The sequence below is a fragment of the Natator depressus genome, chromosome 15 (genome assembly GCF_965152275.1).
Source record: "Natator depressus isolate rNatDep1 chromosome 15, rNatDep2.hap1, whole genome shotgun sequence".
Classification (NCBI taxonomy): Eukaryota; Metazoa; Chordata; order Testudines; family Cheloniidae; genus Natator; species Natator depressus.
In genome coordinates this window covers 25,686,112-25,706,402 of record NC_134248.1, presented here as the reverse complement: position 1 = coordinate 25,706,402, position 20,291 = coordinate 25,686,112, and the positions used below count along the sequence as shown (strand labels likewise).

At 41.5% G+C, this 20,291-nt stretch overlaps 1 protein-coding gene across 3 annotated transcripts; it reads right to left on the bottom strand.

Moving 5' to 3' along the window:
• Positions 1 to 406: 406 nt before the first annotated feature.
• On the bottom strand, positions 407 to 19,023 carry RNF34 (ring finger protein 34). Of its 3 annotated transcripts, none has more exons than XM_074973052.1 (6): positions 18,979 to 19,023; positions 7,756 to 7,965; positions 3,506 to 3,895; positions 3,137 to 3,199; positions 2,710 to 2,911; positions 407 to 1,384 (listed from the first exon to the last, which is right to left on the bottom strand). In XM_074973052.1, exons 1-6 carry the CDS (start codon positions 19,006 to 19,008, stop codon positions 1,197 to 1,199), a joined length of 1,083 nt encoding a protein of 360 aa, XP_074829153.1. In that variant the 5' UTR covers positions 19,009 to 19,023; the 3' UTR covers positions 407 to 1,196. The 3 variants fall into 3 exon arrangements, with proteins under 3 accessions (XP_074829153.1, XP_074829154.1, XP_074829155.1); XM_074973053.1 differs by lacking the exon at positions 18,979 to 19,023 and adding an exon at positions 15,050 to 15,177 and having other exon boundaries at positions 410 to 1,384; XM_074973054.1 differs by lacking the exon at positions 18,979 to 19,023 and adding an exon at positions 12,174 to 12,276 and having other exon boundaries at positions 411 to 1,384.
• Positions 19,024 to 20,291: the final 1,268 nt, after the last annotated feature.

Here is a 20,291-nt window from a genome sequence, read left to right as displayed (position 1 = left end):
AGCTCTCCCCCTTAAAAAAAATAGTAGTTATACTATTAAGTATCTAGCCTGCAAAGGTAGTGGGCAATACTGGCTTCCTACTACACTGTCATTTACCTCAATCTCTTCCCACTCCAGGACCCTTTAAAGGGAAATTCTTGTATTCTAAAGGAACAATTACTGCCACTGATGGGTTTGATATTATCTAGGAGCTGGACTGAATAACCTATTTCACAGGGGCCAAACAGGTAATTGGCAATTTTGTTCACTACCCTAGTCTTGATTCAAACACCTGTGAGCAAGAAGCATATTAAAAAAAGCTACAATTCCTCTTAAATTCCCCCCCCCCCCAGCCCCAGAAAAGCTAATGGTTAAGGTCTGTAATACTATAGCTCCCAAAAGTTAGCATCTACTAGTTTCACTATAATTGATCTGTATTCACATTAAGTTCCTAGTATGTAGAATTCAGTCTTTGCAAAATTAATAGGTTTGAATGAATTTGGGACCACTGAAGTTAACCCCTGTTCCCTTTGACTACATTTTATTCTTAAACTGAGTAATTAGCATTTGGATGCAATTAAACAGAGCTCTGTAGGAATACACAGTTCACTTTGACAAAGAATGTTCAAGGACAGTGGACAGTATACATGTAATCAGACACATTCTGAATGAAGTAATAAGCATGAAAATAGATTAGCTTTACCTGCACAGAAACACTTATGCAATGGCAGTGCTTTCTACAATCTTGTTTTATTGACTGTTTTAACACCATTGTAGCAATAGTGTCAGAACAGTTACATTCTATTTAACGCATATTAAATATTACTCAAGTTTATTTGATAGGAGCAATGCATATGCACCAAATGAACCAGACTAGAGTCATCCAACAATATGGTCATGGTAAAGCAGTTTTCTGTTGACTATACTGGAACCTTCAGCAAACTAATGATTACGGTGTTCTTCAGAAGAGAGCAATAAATGATGCTAGATCTGCTGTAAACACTTCATGGCTTTATAAGGTAACTCAGGCAGCTCCTGCAGTACATATCACCAAATTGCAATTTTAAATTACATCACAGGAAACTGTTTCAAATGCTTCTATAGCCTGCTGTTCAAAATGTTTGATTCATAGCAAAACTAATGTTCGTCATAAGCTTCATCAGTCCTGCCCCCCGAAATACAGGAACTCCGGGTGGCTATAAAATGTATTTTTGGTCTTAAGATTTAAATACATGCACTGCTCGTACAACATACTGTCTACAGATCGGACACTCACTCATTCTTTTGCCACACTTTGTGCAGGTGACCATGTGACCACATTCCAGAAGAACACAGTCAATTACTGCATCCATGCAGATCCTACACAGATCATCATCGTTCTCATGCAGTTGTATCTTCTCTCCCTCTGCAAAGCAACAGACAGGGTTAAGACTGAGAAATTCAGGTCATGGCAAAAGCAGCTAAATTCTATCCCAGACATGTAGGAAACTAAGCTAACTCATTTCAGCATCATGGCATTTCCATCTGCATTTACAGTAAAGCTACTGGTAAAATAAAGATTTCGTTTACAACCATTATAAACTGAGTAAGATTAAGCCAAGTGATGCAGAGTATGGTTTTGTCCTATATTTAGGATCAAATAACCTCTGATGTCACATGGTCCAGTGAAGAGTGTACTGGACTAGGATTCAAATACAGGTATCAATCCAGCTCTGTCACACCCACTGTCATAGCAGGGTCAAAGTCATCCCATGACTAGGCCTTAGTTTTATACCATTTGTTAAACATGGAGAACAATACTTACTCCCTCTTTGTGAAGGACTTTGACCACTACAGATATGTATGCAATATTAACAGGGCTAAATATAACCTTACAAAAATTGGGACATAAGACTTACGAAGCATTTAGTAAAGATGTAGAATTAAATGAAAGGGCAGTCATGGTGTATGATGAAAAGTAGATATGGGTATTAATCTTTCACATTTTGTAAGATGTTAGAGAAACAGGAAAAAAAAATCTTGAAGTTCACATTTAAACTGTCCCAAAATGATACTGTAACTGTTTGAGTGGCAGAATTGTGACAATTTAACTCAGTCGTGCTTAGTTTATAAACATAGTGCAACCATATTTGTTAAAATGCTAGCTTTAGGAAAAACACCAGAAACTTGATAAGAAAACCATCACTTGTCCCAGCAATGGCTTCACAGCTATGCCAGAGAGAGAGACTGGTCCCCTGGTAGAGGGATTTTTGCTAGTGTAGCTTTTATCACTGAGAAGTAGTAACATCACTAAAAACTAGGAGTTCTCTTCTGAAATAGTGGGATTTTTTTGGCATAGAAAAAACTAACACTTTGTGAAACCACAGTGAAAGGTATGGGGGTGCAAACTATTTCATTTTCTCTAATGGGTTGGTTTTCAATAGTGCAATTGTTACCAATTTAACTACTCTGAGGAAAGCTGAAGTGAGAATGATCAAGTTTATTTAGCTTCAGCAAAAGTCATCAAAACAGTACAATCTTGGGAACTAATAACACATACTGATCAACAGTGTAACTCATGTGCCAGATCTAGCACAGCTTCAGCTCTTCTGGACACAGCTAGTACAGTTAAAATAGCTTTCCAGTTGTTGCAGCTGACAAAAGCACTCAACACCTATTGTCAAAGCCAGTCACTAGAGAACAAGAGTTAGTTTTAAGGGGGGAAAAAAAAAAAAAAAACCGAACACCTACGTGTCCTGTGATTTTCCTCACTCTCTCTGTAGAGCCTGCTCACTTTCTCCACAAGTTCCCATTTTTCGCAGCATCCTGAATAGTTGACAAAATTACGAGCAAGTATTTCCTTCAGCTGTCGAACACTCAACCTTTCAATATCTTCTAGACTTGAAATATCAGACAGTGATGCTCTTGCTCGCTTTCTGGACACGCTAGGGGTCTGAAACACACCAATTATTTCTTATTTTTTAATTTTAGCTAATCCCTGCTATAGTTTAAAGAATTTACATTTTTTTTAAACAATATTTTCAAATATCTATGTTAACATGCATCACCACAGCCTAGTTCACTCAAACTAAATTAACAGCGTTAAGGCTCTGCATGGTTTTCTATGTCAGATGCCAAATAGGTCTAGTTTACTCTTTAGGTGGTTCATATTTCTCACCTGCTCTTCTGCATTTTCTTCTTCTTCTTCTTCGTTATTTGCTGAAGGCATTCCACCTTGTCCCTGCATATACAATGAATCAGATCAGGATAAACAGCCCCCTCTGGTACAGTAAGGAAAATGCTTTAAAACAGGTAACAGATGACACTCAAATTGGAAAGCTTATGCTAACATTAGCTGTTACAGTTTAAAGTCATCACAGTCTTGTCCCAATTACCCATGTTCTTCCATTTTCAAGTGCAGGATGTAAAAAAAGTATTTCCTGAAGACCCTACACCCACCCATTGGTATATTTAAAAAAAAAAAAAAAAAAGTAGAAGACAGCACTTTTATAAGTTCATTGTAAGACCACAACTACTGGTACTGTACCTGTACAGGTGTTCCATTTTCTGTGCTTCCTCTTCTATTTGTAAGTTCTCCTTGAGAGGATGACACTGATACAGACAGAGAAAATGGATGTGTAAAAAAACTAGAAGTCTGTGACCTTGCAGAATGCAAGCTACTAGTGTCTGTATCCTCAGAACCTAATCCATGATGGCAGAGTACAAGATCCACCAAGTCTTCTTTCTCTCGACAAGTATCTGTTGGTATGTTTCTAAGGATCAGATACTGACGCAGATCCTTGACTTTCAATCGCATTAACTGAGGCCGCTGAAATGCTGTCCCTTGTAACAAGTGACAAGTAGAACATCTTCTGAGATTTTCTTGTAAGACTGAACAAACTGAGCAAAAATCCTTCTTGCAGTCACAACACACGTGCTAAACAGGAAGACGAAAAAGCCATTAAACTGTATGCTAGATATTCACAGGAGTAGAAAATAAATCTGTAGTTGCTATTTCCTTCTTCCCCCCACCCCCAATCACCCACTGCTATTCTTATGCTTTCAACTGACAATCTTAGTATGTTTTCTGACAGGTTTCAGAGTAGCAGCTGTGTTAGTCTGTATTCGCAAAAAGAAAAGGAGGACTTGTGGCACCTTAGAGACTAACCAATTTATTTGAGCATAAGCTTTCGTGAGCTACAGCTCACTTCATCGGATGCATTCAGTGGAAAATACAGTGAGGAGATTTATATACACACAGTTTTTTCATGTTCTAAGGTGCCACAAATACTCCTTTTCTTTTTATGTTTTCTGAGTGGTCTGTGAAACTGACCTGTCAAACAGTTTTGCAGGTACTCTCCAGAGCATTTGTAGGGCTAGTACATTCATCAAGACAGTTAATCAATTTTAACAAGACAACACTAACTTAAATACACACTTTTAGTTAAGTCAAAAGGACACTCACTTGAAATCTAGTCAATTTCAAAGTGAGGTGCAAGTAATTTCAAGTTCTATACCTGCCACCAAATCTGTTTCTATTTTCTGGGGAATGTTTTAGTTTCTTTTCTCTTTCTCTCTCACACACACACACAAAATATGACTACAGGAGAAAGTATGGTTATACACAAGGTGCGTGCAAATGCACAATGTAAAAATGATGAAAAAAGCTGATCTTTCAGGTTTAGTGATGTTAGTCATTCTTACAGTAATAAGAGCAATTTCAGACAAGTTTGATATAAAGTGAGTGGCCTTTTAAAATGCTTTCCCAGCAGAAGAAAGATATACGAAAGAACTATCGTCCTCCCCAAGTATTAACTGTGCAAAGCCATGCAGACCTTCCATCCCCTCTACTTTATCGATTTCAGCTGATGTATCTGAAGTTAGAGGAACCAGAAAGCTGTTGGGGGTGCCTTTTTACTTCCAGAATACAGATCCAAGGTATACACCAACAGCTGCATATACTAGAAAGTGGCAGGGTCACAAAGCAAACAATTTGGAGAATAGCAGCTCTGTGATTGGAAACCTCTTTGTCCTTCATGATACTGCAACTGCAAATTCTGATTGAGAGACTGCATACAAGGCATCCTCTTTCTGTGATGACATGACAGTGTACACAATTCCCACAGGCCTCATCTTGACTAGAAGAGATGTTTCTGAAAATGTTAGCCAACATATTTTAAACATTCTTCCTTGACTAGACAATGGAGACTACAGGGGCAATGTCACAGAAGACAATGTATAATGACTGCAGTGTAACAGTCATCCAGCACCATTAGAAACATTATTGAAGCCTTGATGTATTGTTCCGCTTCCATTCCCAGAGAACTACATTAAGATACTTAAAATTACTGAGACTCAGTTCTGATGATTCAAGATACTAACCAGTTTCTAAGCTGGAATCATGAAGATAGCACTTTCTACACTGTGCTATTAGGAAATTAAGTCATGGGAGACAATTATGCCTTCCTCTGAAGCAGTGGCTAGAAGTATAAGTTGCACTTCCTAAATAAAGTCTCCATAGAGCTCCTCTATAAAGATATTGACGAGGACCCAGATGTTTTGGGAAGACAGTTCAATGGCTAAATAAAATGTAAGCTTTAATCTTGACCTCAAAAAACAAAACAAAAACCACTCTTAAAGCAGTTACACATCAGAATAATAAAAGAATATCACTATGGGTATTTTCACACACACACCCCCCACAAGACTCCACAGCAACAAGTCTCATATCCCAAGTCTACAGACTCAGGCTCATGCTACAGCACTAAAGATAGTTGTGTAGACGTTTTGGCTCAGGCTGAAGTGTGGGCTCTGAAGCCTCCCATCCCATCCCTGGGCACCAGAGCCCAAGCAGCTACGTGGCTATTTGTAGCATCATAACACAAGCCTAAGTCTGTAGACCTGGGCTCTGACACTTACAGCTGTGGATTTGTTTGTTTTTGCCATGTAGCTATACCCTGTATTTTTTTCCAGCTTGCAAAAGCCTCTCAAGCAAGAATGTGATAAGAATATTTAAGGGAAGAGATGAACTGTAAAGGACAAGGTAATTTTCTAATTAGACTTATGTCCCCTACACTAAGTAGAGCCAAACATTGTAAACACTATAATTGAGCTACAAAGTACTACCTACATGTCCATTTCACTCAAAGCCATGTAGGATAATCTCTGTATACAAAAAACACACACACACACACACACACACACACACACCCCCCACAAACTTTTACATAAAGCTCTGGTTTAGATTTACTATTTCTAATATGAAAACGGAAAAGTCAATGTTACATACTCAACCCTTCCTGGAGACGTGCTAAGGTCTTAAATTGGCGTCTAAACTCATCTCTCCTACCACAAGAAACTAGACACCACAGGGAATAATATCTCCAAAGGAAAAATCTGGAGGGAAAAAAGATAGGAAAAATTCTCTTTCCAGATATTACAGGTCAACCCTACAGGAGAATAAATTGTAAGGGACATCCACAGTAGCAAATAGAAGATGCAGAAGTTAGACTTAAAAAATCAGAAGTTCACTTTTCCTGAATCTTCAGGCTGACAAATTTGAATGGCAATTTTTCCAACAAGAAAGGGGGAGGGGTGGGGAGGGGAGTAGACTGAGGGCAAGGATGGTCTAAGGGCAACTCTGATGGTCCTTCAAACAAGTAAAATGGTTCTGCATTTAACAAACAACTTGGAGGGCAGGGATCATGGTAGCTCTAGCAATTAGCCTCAGATTCCTGATTCTCCATTCAGAACAGGCCTCACCTGAATCCCATTAAAGTTAATGGGAGGGCTCCCAGTGATTTCAGAGGACCCAGAATCAGGCTTAAGTTCTAGACAGTGTTTAGTTTCGAGAACCCGAGGTAAATAGAGGTTCTAATTCAAGAGATCTAGTTGCATACAGGCAGGGGGAATTGGTATATCCAAGAGTCCCTTAACATGACTGTCTCAACTACCATGATTAGCCTAGATATTTCTCTCCTCACATTCTTTGTAATTTTAATAAATTAGCCCTAGGAAAGCTTAGATTGAGACATTATGGACCCTTAGCTGCTGCTCAGGCACATTGCCACAGAAGGAATGCAAAGCACAGTAGATTACTAAAATGGGGAAATCTCTGCCAAGAGATTGATCTGTTGTAAGAATCTCTGAATATTAGATTTTCTGTAAATCAGAAACAGCTGGGCTTCAGTTTATTCCAAGTTAGCTGCAGAGAACTGGGTCACTGAGTGGTCCAGATAATGCTGGCCTGCCAAATTGACTCTAAATTTACAGATTACACTATTGTTATATAAATACATAGAACAGTCAGTCATCTATACGTTGGGTTTTGAAATACATCCATAGTTTAAACAAAATTCCAATCAATTTTATTTGGTAAATTTTTCATTAACTCACCTGTTTGACTAAGTGAACTGATAGGCTACTGCAGTGGATTAGGTTTTCAACTTCCTAGCCAACCTTATTCCTCTGACACAGGACTAAGACCACAGTTAAGTTCACTTTGTTTCTAAGGAAAATGCTACAATACTAGTTGTCAATTTGAGGCTTTTCTGTTGCTCAGCTTCTCCATCACTCAGTTGTTCAGCAACTTCGTTGGTTATTATTTTGAACAAGCAATATAGGAAAATTTCTAATCCTGTCTGACATCAACTTCCTCTGTGACCTTGAGCAACTCATTAAAACCCCTCCTCCTGGTGCCTCAGTTTTCCCATCTGTAAAAGGGGAAAATACTTCAATCTGTAGACATGTCAGGAGAGGTTGGTGTTAGTAAAGTATTATTTAATAAATTATACTCACCTTTTTCCTAAAAACTGAAAATGAAAGCCCACAGGCTTTGCAGACTATACTGGCTCCTGAAGATGGATATGCTGAGAAGTCTGTATTTGGTGCAAATCTGAATGGGCCAGTACCTCCCCCAAATCCTGGCTGTTGGCCACGGACAGCTCCGGTACCCATGACTTCATTCAGCAACCCACAGCAGGAAGCCCACATGGATGTGGCTCCCGCCTGAAAACAGTAAAGGCAAAAAGTTTTAACTCCATTTCAAGAGTCTTACCTGTGCATAACTTGTTTCATAGATAGATTCATAGATACTAAGGTCAGAAGGGACCATTATGATCATCTAGTCTGACCTCCTGCACAACGCAGGCCACAGAATCTCACCCACCCACTCCTGCGAAAAACTTCACCTATGTCTGAGCTACTGAAGTCCTCAAATCATGGTTTAAAGATGTCAAGGAGCAGAGAATCCTCCAGCAAGTGACCCGTGCCCCATGCTACAGAGGAAGGCGAAAAACCTCCAGGGCCTCTTCCAATCTGCCCTGGAGGAAAATTCCTTCCCGACCCCAAATATGGCAACCAGCTAAACCCTGAGCATATGGGCAAGATTCACCAGCCAGATACTACAGAAAATTCTTTCCTGGGTAACTCAGATCCCACCCCATCTAACATCCCATCACAGGCCATTAGGCCTACTTACCATGAATATTTAAAGATCAATTAATTACCAAAATCATGTTATCCCATCATACCATCTCCTCCATAAACTTATCGAGTAATCTTAAAGCCAGAGAGATGCTTCATTCTATTACATCATCATCCACTAGTGCTGTGTATGAATTCCCAGAGTACAGTAACTTAACACAGTAATAACGCTTAGAATGGTCTCAGTCCTGTGCTTCCCAACTGGGGTCTGGGCAGTTAAAATAAGCAAAGGGCCTCTTTTGAGAGCAGTTGGTGGGGGGCACTGCACAAGCAGGCAAGGTAGAGAACTTGAGACGGTCATGTTTCAGGAGAGTGGATCAGTGAAAGAAGCAGACTAAGAATCAGTCAGCAAAGACACAGGAACCCACAAGGAAGACTAGCAGTTAGTGAGCAGAAACACTCAAAGGATGAGAAAAAGACACCAGTAAATCAGGTCATAGCGAACAGCACAGGCTGAGCAAAGAATCTGCTGCTGGAAATGGAGAAAGGTGATTTTGTGGAAGCAGATTACACCCAAACAAGAATACCCGACACATGGGGTTTCTGCATTTGAGAGCAGAGGCACTGGAGCTGCCTGTAGCCTCCAGGCGACAAAACCACATTAGTTTATATTTGGTTCACATCTGAAATATATTTACAGCCAAAAGGGTTAGAATCTTATTTTAAAGGGACAACTGAAATTCTGTTGAAAGGGATAGCCTAGCTTTTCCCAGCAGCAAGTACGTTTTTCCAAGCCCTTTCAGTAGGTGCAACATTGTTGTACTTGCATTAGGCTTTTTTATTTAGCCATTATAATAAAATTGCTATTATGAACAGATCTGAATACACACTGACCATGTTTTAATTTTAAAATCAAACTGGAGCACCCAAAAAGCATTCATTTTTGAAATACGCACATTGTTATCCTTGGAAATATTTTATATTGGAGTCTCTTGCATGGGGGAAGGCAATCCACTGTAATACATATTCTACTTAAAATCTACGCTCACAGGAGGCAGGTACTTTAAGATTCAGACAGACTGTGCAAATCCAATTACACTTTTTAGTTAGACTCAAAAATGATTACACAAAGAAAGATGTGTTCCTTGATCAGACCAGCACCAGAGTTCCTTCCTTCTTGAAGGAAATCAGAGTGATAGGACTGAAGGATTTATGCACCTTTAAGGAAAACACCAAGCAACGAATTTTAAATTGGTATGTTTAAAGCGGTTTTGTCTTTCAAGCCTTTACTACACTGGAAGACACTGAAAAGGGAGAAGATTCTCTTACAGCTAAAGAGAAAGAAAATGGAATACGCGTGTTTGTGATTTCAAGATTAAATGCTAGTGCAGGAGCCTTTATCAGTGAGGTATGCATGGAAGTGCACAGACATTTTATCTGGAGACTGACGGGTTTCTAACTCACAACTCACATTTTAGCCACTAGCTAGACTCATTTTAAAGTGAATTTATAAATTTATTCTAAAATGAACTGAAAACAACCTGATATTTGTGGTAATTTAATGCAGAATTAAATATATATAACCCAGGAATTTTGTACCCTTCAATATGATAGGAAATATTCCTCTAATTTTGAGATTCCAGTTTATAAGAGTCAATGGGAAGCTATAAGAAACCCGGTCACAAATTAAAGATATTTTATCTAAATCTTTCCAAGAGAAAGTTTCAGGTAAACTTGAAATTCAATGAGAAATGCCCCTCATAGTGATTCTGTACATCTCCAGCCCACACAAACCTTGTGCCTTCACTTTTCCTGTAGGAAGTTTTCAACATCTCTGGTTAAATGTGTCACTAAGGTGCTAAACATTGTCAGGGTTAGGACCCTGTGTTCCTTTACAGCTGTACTGCACCTAGCACATTATAGGCACTCCCAGAACCAAATATTCATAGACAAATCTAATGAGCCCAATCTTGCAAGCACACCATGTGCAGAATTTACACTAGACGTAATAGGAGAACTGTATATGGAGTGCTCCCAGGACACTACCATAATTTAAAGCTTCCCCCACACTCTTCTGAAAAGGAGTTAAAGATTTTCACCCTACTACAGAAATACCTGAGAATACTGGATTTTTCAACCCATCTTAAAATTCTTAGTCACAGTGTTTCCTTTAGCAACGAGATCCATGAATCTAAGAACTCCATCTTTTTGCCCCTAAGCAGCTATCACGTGTCTATTAAAACCTTATGTTCATCCCTGTGTGGATTAAGTCCGTCACTGTCAGTATATTTTCAAGAAGCTTATTTGAAGTGAAAAGGCTCAATTTAGAGGGGATTTATTGCCAAAAAGTGTTGGGCAGTAATGGTTTAACTACCATATAAAAATCCCTTTAACATACATTATGGACAAATGTTCCCACTGAGGTATGTAATCAGACATTCATGCTTGTTTACACATGTTAAGACAGTCTTCAAAGATTTACCAATATACAGTCAGCACTTTAGAAACTGACAGTTAAGGAACTTAAGTTCTTATTAACCCAAACCTCAATTTTCCTCATTTAATACCAAAAAGAATGTAGATTAACCAATACTCATTTTCTTGTGCAAATTTCAAGTGCTCTCTGACCATCCTAGTTTTACTAGACAGGAATGGAGTCGTGCTGAGAATTTTATTTACTTATTTTTTAAAAGCAACCCACAAGACATACACTTTTTAATCTATGAGGACTAAAACACGTGTTACAAGCACTTTTAATTATTTCTGTAATAGACATGTGAGACTCTGACAAAGATAACATTAAACAAATTGAAACTTAAAAACCACAACTGCCAGTCCAGCATTCATGAGTAATAGTTTATAGCTCGTAAGACAGTTAAGTACATTAAAGTAACTGCAATTCCACTAAAGGGCACTTGCATGGTTCAGTGGGGATAGTACTGAAGTAAGGATTAGCCAACTATCAGAACCTGGGCATCCAGGAATATTGTAGGATATAAAGGATTAATTTTAAAAGAATCTTTGTAGATCTTGTAAAGTGCAGATTTATTAGCAGTCATCAGAAGCCCTTGAAAGAAGGTGGCTTAACTGGAAAAATGGACCTGAAAGGTAACTGATAAGATTGAAGGAAGAAGATGCCCCAATTATCAGAGATTGTTAATAATAAGAAAGAATCGTTTCTGCATGTTGAACCAGTAGTGACTCCAAATGAGCTAAAAACCAGGTTTTGACCAAAGTTAACAATTGGCAATGACATCACTTGTTTGTTAAAGGATAAACTCTTGAGCTGATCACTGCTAATACTTGCCACACCAAGTTAGAACCAACCAACATTGGTCTAAGCACCCCTAGGTTTAAGCTCTTTTGTAAGTATTTTGATCAAAGGATTATAAATGTTTTGTTACTATTTGAATGTAGTATATTGCTAATTATTTAGCGTTTTAGGCACGTTTAGAGCAATTGTATAAATACCATTCAGCCTGAGAGTCTAATGAAGGAATTTATAATTAATGTCTAGTAGTATCTTATAATTCCAACATGTATGAAAGCCATGGTTCAAAACACTTACGTCAACATAATTAAAAAGGACACTGTTAAGTAGTTACAGCCAAATAATTAGGGGGATGGAAGGAAGAGTGTTGGATTTTTTTTTTTTAAATATATGAAATTAATGGAGGAGGAGGAGAGGGAGGGAGGAATAAAACATCCTCCTGTAGAGAATTTGAACACTACAGTTTGTGTTAGCAAATAGCAACATGATAGTGAAACTGTTCATTTAGTTCCGGCTGTACCTTCAGTGAAGCTGGCCCAGAGTAGGTTCTCCCCTCCTCCAACCCCAGCAGATAAGGCCAGAAGGGTCGTTCTGATCATCCATTCTAGTCTGACCTCCTGCATAACACAGGCCACAGGATTTATTTCAATTATTTCCTGTTTGAACTAGATACAGCAGCTCCTAAACTTTACTGATTCTTAGAGAAATGAATGGATGGAACAATCAAGCTCAAATACTAACACAGAGCAAGAACAACAATTTGGGAACCCCTGAACTTAAAGCATCTCTTAGAAAAAACTTTCATTCAGTCTTGATTTTAAGATTTCCAGTGATGGGGAACCCACCACAGGCCTTGGTAAGTTTTAATGTCCAAGTGGAGTTACATGCAAGGCCTTACCAAATAAGAGTAAAAAACAAACAAAAATCAAATTTAATTTGACCAGTATTTAAAACTTGGGTTAAAAAAAGCAGATAGAATTTTCTCGACTGCTTACCTTTAATAAGGAACTACCTGCTACTAAGGAACTACCTGCATGTTTCTGTAAATATGGTATAAAATTGATCAAAGTTTTGGTTTTTTAATCAATATTTAAGAATGAATTATGCATAAAAGATGAGGAAGAACAGAGAGGGCAGTTGGTTGGTTGATCATCTTTTTTGCTGGATAGCAACAGCCCTAGGAAAAAGAAAAGGAGGACTTGTGGCACCTTAGAGACTAACCAATTTATTTGAGCATAAGCTTTCGATGAAGTGAGCTGTAGCTCACAAAAGCTTATGCTCAAATAAATTGGTTAGTCTCTAAGGTGCCACAAGTCCTCCTTTTCTTTTTGCAAATACAGACTAACACAGCTGCTACTCCGAAGCCCAAGGAAAGATAAGGATGGCAAGGATGAAGAGTCGCAACAATCAGGCTACCAGCTAGTTAAACATCTGTTTTTCTGTGTTTATCTATCCAATAAGCTGTAGCAGCTCTCTACACATCATCATCAATACTGGGTATATATTTAGGAAAAATATATTTTGTTTCTCGTATGTACCAATCATGGATTACTTTAAAATAAGAACTGATAAAAAAAGAAGTGTTGATTAGATTTTATGTTGTATGCTTGTTTGGCCACTTTTAATTGAAAATCCAAAATATATATTGCATGAGGTCTTTCTACAACCCGTCTAATCAACAGCTGATTCTTTGTACAGAATCAATGCTGTGAAAAGGTAACTAAACCACACACACTGTAGAGAATGCCTGAAAGTTTTGGCCACCCTGTTTAAGAATGAGACCATGCCAAAAGTAAGAAAGATGTATACAAAAATAACTTATTAACTTTGCTAGATAGCATCTCCTTATCCTCTTTTCAACAAGAGCCCTTAACTATCTCCTCCATGCCCAATACTTTTCTTTACAGGACTTGTGATCCCCTTATTTTTTTATTATATTATTATTATTTATATAGGAGGCCTAAAGACAGTTTTCAGCTTGTTTTTTCTATAAGTTCCATCCTAATTAGAAGTTTATAAAATATGACATAAGAGTCAAGAAGTGACAGTGAAGCAGGGTGAGGAGAAGGGATTATTAGTTCTGGTTTAAAACTTTTGGTTTTGTTATCAATATAACTTAAATAGCTAACTTTGCGAACAACAGAAGCCTTTGCTAAGGATTCAGCACCTTTGTGCACTCAAGGCATTAAAATTTCACAAAACAGATTCTCAGGACTTCCAGAAATATTTAGTCTGGTCATCCCTAGCTGGAGGATCGCTGGGATTTCGAAATATATATATATTATATACACACACACACTTTATTTGGGGGGAGGGAAAGTTTGAAAGACTGTTTCAAGGCTTCTTTATCTATTAGACACATACCAAAAAGGACAAGCCTAACTTTTTTCATTCCCCCCGCCGAATCCTCTACAGTTCAAATTTAATGAACTGCAGATTCTATACTGTGCCCTAATGCACACCACCACCTCTACCTCACACAAATACATGTGAATGCTCTGACCCATAAAGACGTTCTACTAAATCTTGGAGCGCATGCCAGATCATGACACCAGGATCTGGTGCAACCCAAGATCTGTGAACATTCACCAAATTCAGGAGGCAAGCAGCTAGTACTAAAGAGCCCTACAGCAAGACAGAGTCTCAAGTTCATCATCAAAAGCAGGTCCATTTACAATCTCTGAGCCCTTCACAGCTAGTGGATGGTATCTGGCAGAGCCGCTTACCTCTCCTCCAGGCCCTGTACAGCAGTGAAGAGGTCAGATCAAGCTAGCCCTTCAGGGTATGTCAATGCTGCACTGCAAACTCGTGTCCGCTCTTATGGGCTGTTTCCAAGCACATGCTTGAGCAGCCACGCTGCGCTGCCAACAATTGCTGGAACTGGGTCTCCCAGCCGTACTAACGCGTCCACACAGCGCGACACCCCCCCCCCCCCATCCCCGCCCATCCCCGCCCTACCCTGGGCGGGCTGCTTCAGCGGCAGCCAAACTGCAAAACGGCCGGGCTCCGGCCCGAGTCACACCACGACCCGGGCCCTGACCGAGCTCCCTGGCAAGATCCCAGAGGCCGGACCCCGAGTGCCCGCACCGCTGAGCCGAGCCGAGCCGGGCCGGGCCGGGCCGGGCGGAGCGGCGCGTGGCCGGAAAGGGGGCTGGGGCTCAGCCCGAGCGGGAGCCGGGCGCCGGAGCCGGGGAGGGGGGGGGCAGAGTCTGGCCTCGGCTCATGGGCTGCCAAGTCACGGGGGCTCGGGCCCAAGGGGTGGGGGGGGCAGGACCGCGGGCCGGGCACCGGCACAAAAGCCCGCCACTCCCGACCAGGGGGGCACAATCCTGGCGGCTCCCCACAGCGCTTCCTCGGGCCCGGGGACTAACCCCGCCGGCGACCCCCGCCCCTCACCTTCATGGCCGCTCCCGCCTCTCCTCCTCTACGGGGTGCGGCGAGCCCAGCACCTTAACACCCCACAGGCCCCGCCCTGCGCGGCCTCCAGAGGGGCCGCCTCACGGAGGGCGGGACATGCCTCCTCCTCCCACCCCCATTGGTCGCCCCTCAGCCAATGAGAGCGAGAATGTCCAGCGGACTCACCAATCCGAGGAGAGGGAGGATCCATTCCACGGGGAGGGGGACGAGTCCATTCAATGGGGGGTTGTGAGAGTGGATGTTAGCCCCAGTCCGTCCCCTCAGGGAGAAGCTGGACGGGGCGGAGAGGGGCTCGGCCCAGGGCGATCCCTGCTGAGGGACCAAGCCTCGGGGCACCCCCATCACTGCAGCACCTGACGGGACAGTGCAACGGCGCTGCACCTGCATGAGTGGGGGAGATCGCCCCACCGCCCGGCTCCGGACCGGACCCGAACCGACGTCCCACCGTGGGCCCGTCTCTGGACCGGACCAGATCCGACCTCCCACCGCCCCGGACATCCCACATGGGCCCGTCTCTGGACCAGACCAGATCTGACCTCCCACCATCCCAGACAGCCCACATGGGCCCGTCTCTGGACCAGATCCGACCTCCCACCGCCCCGGACACCCCACGTGGGCCCGTCTCTGGACTGGACCAGAACCGACCTCCGAGTACGGGCTCGTCTCTGTACCGAACCAGAACTGACCTCCCAGCCCCACAGCCACCCTGCATGGGCCCGTCCGTCTCTGGAACGCACCTGAACCGATCTCCCACCATCCCGGGCACCCCACGTAGGCCCATCACTATAACGGACCGAAACAGACCTCCAACGCCCCGGACACCCTGCATGGGCCCATCTCTATAATGGACTGCAACAGACTTCCCAGAGCCCTGGGAATGTCTCTAAAACAGATCGGAACTGACCTCTCAACACCCCAGACACCCCCCCTCGGCCCATCTCCATTACAAACCGGAATCAACCTCCCAGTCCCTGACATGGTCTCATCTCTATTATGGACTGAAACCAACCTTCCCTGCCGCCCTAGACATCATGCCTGGCCCCATCTCTATAATGAGCCAGAGCCTACCACCCAATGCCCCGGACGAAAAGCCTGGCCCCATCTTGATAACAGACCAGAATCAACCATGCCCGCCACCCCAGATGCCATGCCTGGCCCCATCTCTATAACGGACCTCGCAATGCCCCAGACACCACACCTGGACCTGTCTCTATAAAAAAAGACAGGAACCAACCTCCCAACACCCTCGACGCCACACCTGCCCCATCTCTATAACAGATTGGAACCCACTTCCCCCACTCCCAATGGCGTAGACTTCAGGCCTGGATCCATCTCTGTAATGGACCAGAACTGACCTCACCCACTTCCAATGCCCCAGAAGTCATGTCTGGCACTATCTCAGTAATAGACCAGAACCAACCTTATCCCTGCTCCAGATGCCAAGCTTGGCTCCATCTCCACAATGGACCGTAACCAGCCTTCTCTTGAGCCCAGTATCTGGAATATTATGCCTGTCCTCATCTGTATAATGGACATGAACCAACCTGGCCCATTTCTAATCCTGACATACGATTCCCCCCCCCCCCCCCCCCAGGATAAACTATAAAGAGTTATAAGTCTGTGAGCAGCCTCCTGAGAAGTGAGATCCCTGCTCCATCCTGATGAGAACAACCTCCATGAAAACAGCAGATCACAGCATGCCACGCACCACTTTTAACAAACAACCGATAGAGGCAATGGATCACAGCATATCATGCTCCATCTTGACCTAATCTGCCTTTCATCATCTCTACCTATAGCATTTCTAAGGTGCCCCTTGACACGTAAGCTTGACTCTACTATAGCAAGGAAAATTCTATACAACCCCCTTGTCCCATGTTAATGGAACATATTGATTAAGAATTTATATGCTCAGAAATCTGGAAATCCACAACAAATGTTTTCACAGCAAATGCACATAAAGCATAAAGTTAACAGCTGATACAGCAATACAGAATATTACATAAACTGAAGGGGACAGAGTATAATTGCTGTGCAACTATAATTTATTCTTCTGACCTTTGAACAACAAATTCTCCACTAACACATTGTTTTATTTGCAGCGAATGCATAAAATAATGCAGTGTTCTCTGAATTTTTGGCTCTGTTGAGCCAATCAATTGTTTTTTATTTTGGAACAGATGTGCAGCAAAATGCAAAGTGATTAAAGAGAGAGTAAAAAAAAATCCCAGATTAAAAAGCAAGAACAGGAAAGTGAAAACAAGAGAATATCAACATCTGGAGTCAATAAGAGAGGCAGGAGGGCAGGTAAAACCATCCTCAGTATCCCAGCTATGCTGTAACAAAGTGTAACTCAAGATGAAAAAGTCAACGTAGAGGGAATAGAGGGCCATAAGAAAAACAGTTAATAAAAGGCATGCACTCAAATATTCTCTCATAAATGCAGGAATGCAAACAGCTCTCTGAAGCCAACTTGGATGTAATCAAGCATCCCTAGTTATTTAACTTCTCATAGTACAATCAATCTAGTGTTTAAACACGTTTTGGCAAGTCAAGAATGCTTCCACAAAAGGATGTTGATGAAAGAATGGTGGAAGATTACCTGTTCAGACAAGCTCAAAGGTCTTGTCTGTCACAAAGAGAAAGTGAAAGTACATCAGCAGCAAGGCATCATCTGAGGAGGAACATTTATAATCTTCTGGAGAATTAAGGTGCCCCTTGTGATGAAGTAGGATTTTTTTTTAATATGTTTATGAATCCTACACATTCCTTGTTACTGTGCTTTGTATGGCTACTTAGTAGGGGGGAAAGGGTTGTGTGTCTTCTTGGGGCAGAACAGGAGATAGTGGAAGTCCCAAGGACTGAACAATCAACACTTAACATCTGGAATTTCCAGCAGGTGGTACGTGAACTGGTGGTTCACCTTGAACTGACACAGGAGACAGAGCCTGAAATGGAGTTCATAGCAGCTTGGCTGGCTGATGGCACTGGCTTGGCTAAATGGCCTATGTTGTAACCTTCATTCCGTATGCTAACCTAAGGACCCGGGATGCTGTGTTCCAGTTGACTAATCTACCTATGTTTTGAAAAGGTTGCTGGGTATCACTGCATATACTTGCTGAGGTGCTTGAGTCCCTGAAGAGTATACAAATCTGACCAGGAGTCCATCTCAGTTGGACTTGCTGGGAAGAGCTCATGGTGTGAAGCAGGAGTGCTCAAGCCCAGAGGCTCACCTGAGAGACAGTGAGGCTGTATGTCCTACCCTGAAAGCAGAGTGCAGGCAAGGCCTATCAGAATTTCCCCACATGGCTCTGACAAGCACCTCAGTTCTGATTTACAACCACCACTCACCGACAGTTCTAGTCCAGAGATAATGTTAAGGTAGTTTTGTTACCAAAACAGAATTAGAAATCAAAACTCTAAGGGCAAAAGGCCAAGGCATTCACTGTTCCACCAAGCTTTCTGGTCATAATCTTTAAGTAGCAGAAAAGAAGGTTTACTGTTTGGCATCCAGTTTCAACTAACTCCTAGATTCCCTCTGTTAATTAATCTTTCCTGCCTTGTGCTTTGAATACATAAAATCATCTGTTGAATCTGGACACATGGAGCCCAGTCTTTCAGTTTTTAATAGCAATTTTGCCCTGAACCAAAAAGTGAGTTCTCAAGAGTTTTAAAGGAGAGCATGGCACACAAGGTAAGGAAGGAAATTCCAGCCATAAAGGGATAACCAAGAGTGACAGGAAGCGAAATTTTGGCCAAGAATACCCAGGCAAACCCCTACTCTGCTATAAAGTGTTATGGGATCTTTAACGTTTGTACAGAGCAGACAGGACCTTGAACATTCAGATCTCGCTCAGGAATTAACCCAAAATCACAATGTGAAACTCCCATCAGAATTACAGTCTCACCTGCTTTGGCATCAAGACCACAGGTCTCATACCATATTGATGCAAAACCAGAAACCGATGAACATTTTCACTCCAAACTGGGCCCAGGCTCACTGGAAAGGTTCATGCTCCTCACCAAGCTTTCAGTGAACATATCCAGGGCTTTTTATATGTTGTAAATAAAACAATCAAGTTTTGCATAATGTCAAATTTTGCTGTAAATATCTTGCACAGCTGATTAACACACTCCAAAAGCAGAATTTTGTTTAAAAAGCCTAATGGGTGTAATGCAGGAACAAATAATGGCATGTGCATTGCTGTTTGATGGTGCTTTTCCATACGCCCTTTATTCTGAGATGTTTAATTTATTCTTCTGGTGTGCTGAATTCTTGTCAGTCGTGACTATTTGCTTTTGCTGTGAATTAATTTTTTTGCTCTCTGTTGTCCTCTCCCCATCTGCCTGTCTGAAAGGTTATTTGAAACTGTTTTTATTGACTCCAGTTATTCATGGTATCTGTTTAATCTGCGCTGCTCCAGGAACCATAGGGTCACTGCACACAGTAGATTATAGCATCAGAGTGAGCAAAGAGGCTGTGAGGTCAGCAGCTTCAGAGATCAGTGATAGCGTCTGGAAAGAAAGAAAGAAAGAAAGAAAGAACTCTAATTTAATGTTCCTAGTTGTGACTTTTACTTTACTAACCATGACTACCTTTGATGCGTGCACAATAGGACTAATCCTTGAAGATCTATGGTGCAGGAATTTCTGAGAATCAGAAGAGTGGTAACTGTTCCCTGAAAAACAGTCCACGCCCAAGAAAAAGGAATTAGGAGCTCCTTGTTCAATGGCTTTGGAATACCTTTTAATTGTTGTGCAACATTTTAAAAGCCTATTAAAAAGTTTTGCCCCTCTCTACACACACAGACCAAATCAGCATGGACAGTATATGGATGTGGTGTGAAAAATTACTTTTCAGTATAGGACACTTATCTGGGACACATCCAATGCTTATGTACTTTAGCCCTGGGAGCTAGGTATATATATTATTTCAGTGGGTAAACTGAGGCAGATAAATTAACTGACCCACCTACGGCTACGTAGCAAGCCAGTGACAGAGCCAGGAGTAAAACCCAGCAGTCTTTTCTCCTATTTTTTTCCATCTGACAACTAACAATCTCTTTCTCACTTAAGAAATTGCTTAAGCCCATTTTAATTAATATTGGTGTCATTTTTTGTCCTTCCACCAAACTCAGGCAAAATATAATCAGAGAAAACTGATCCATAAAAGATGAGGTTATTCATTAATATTTCAAATTAATAAATAGTATTATGCTAA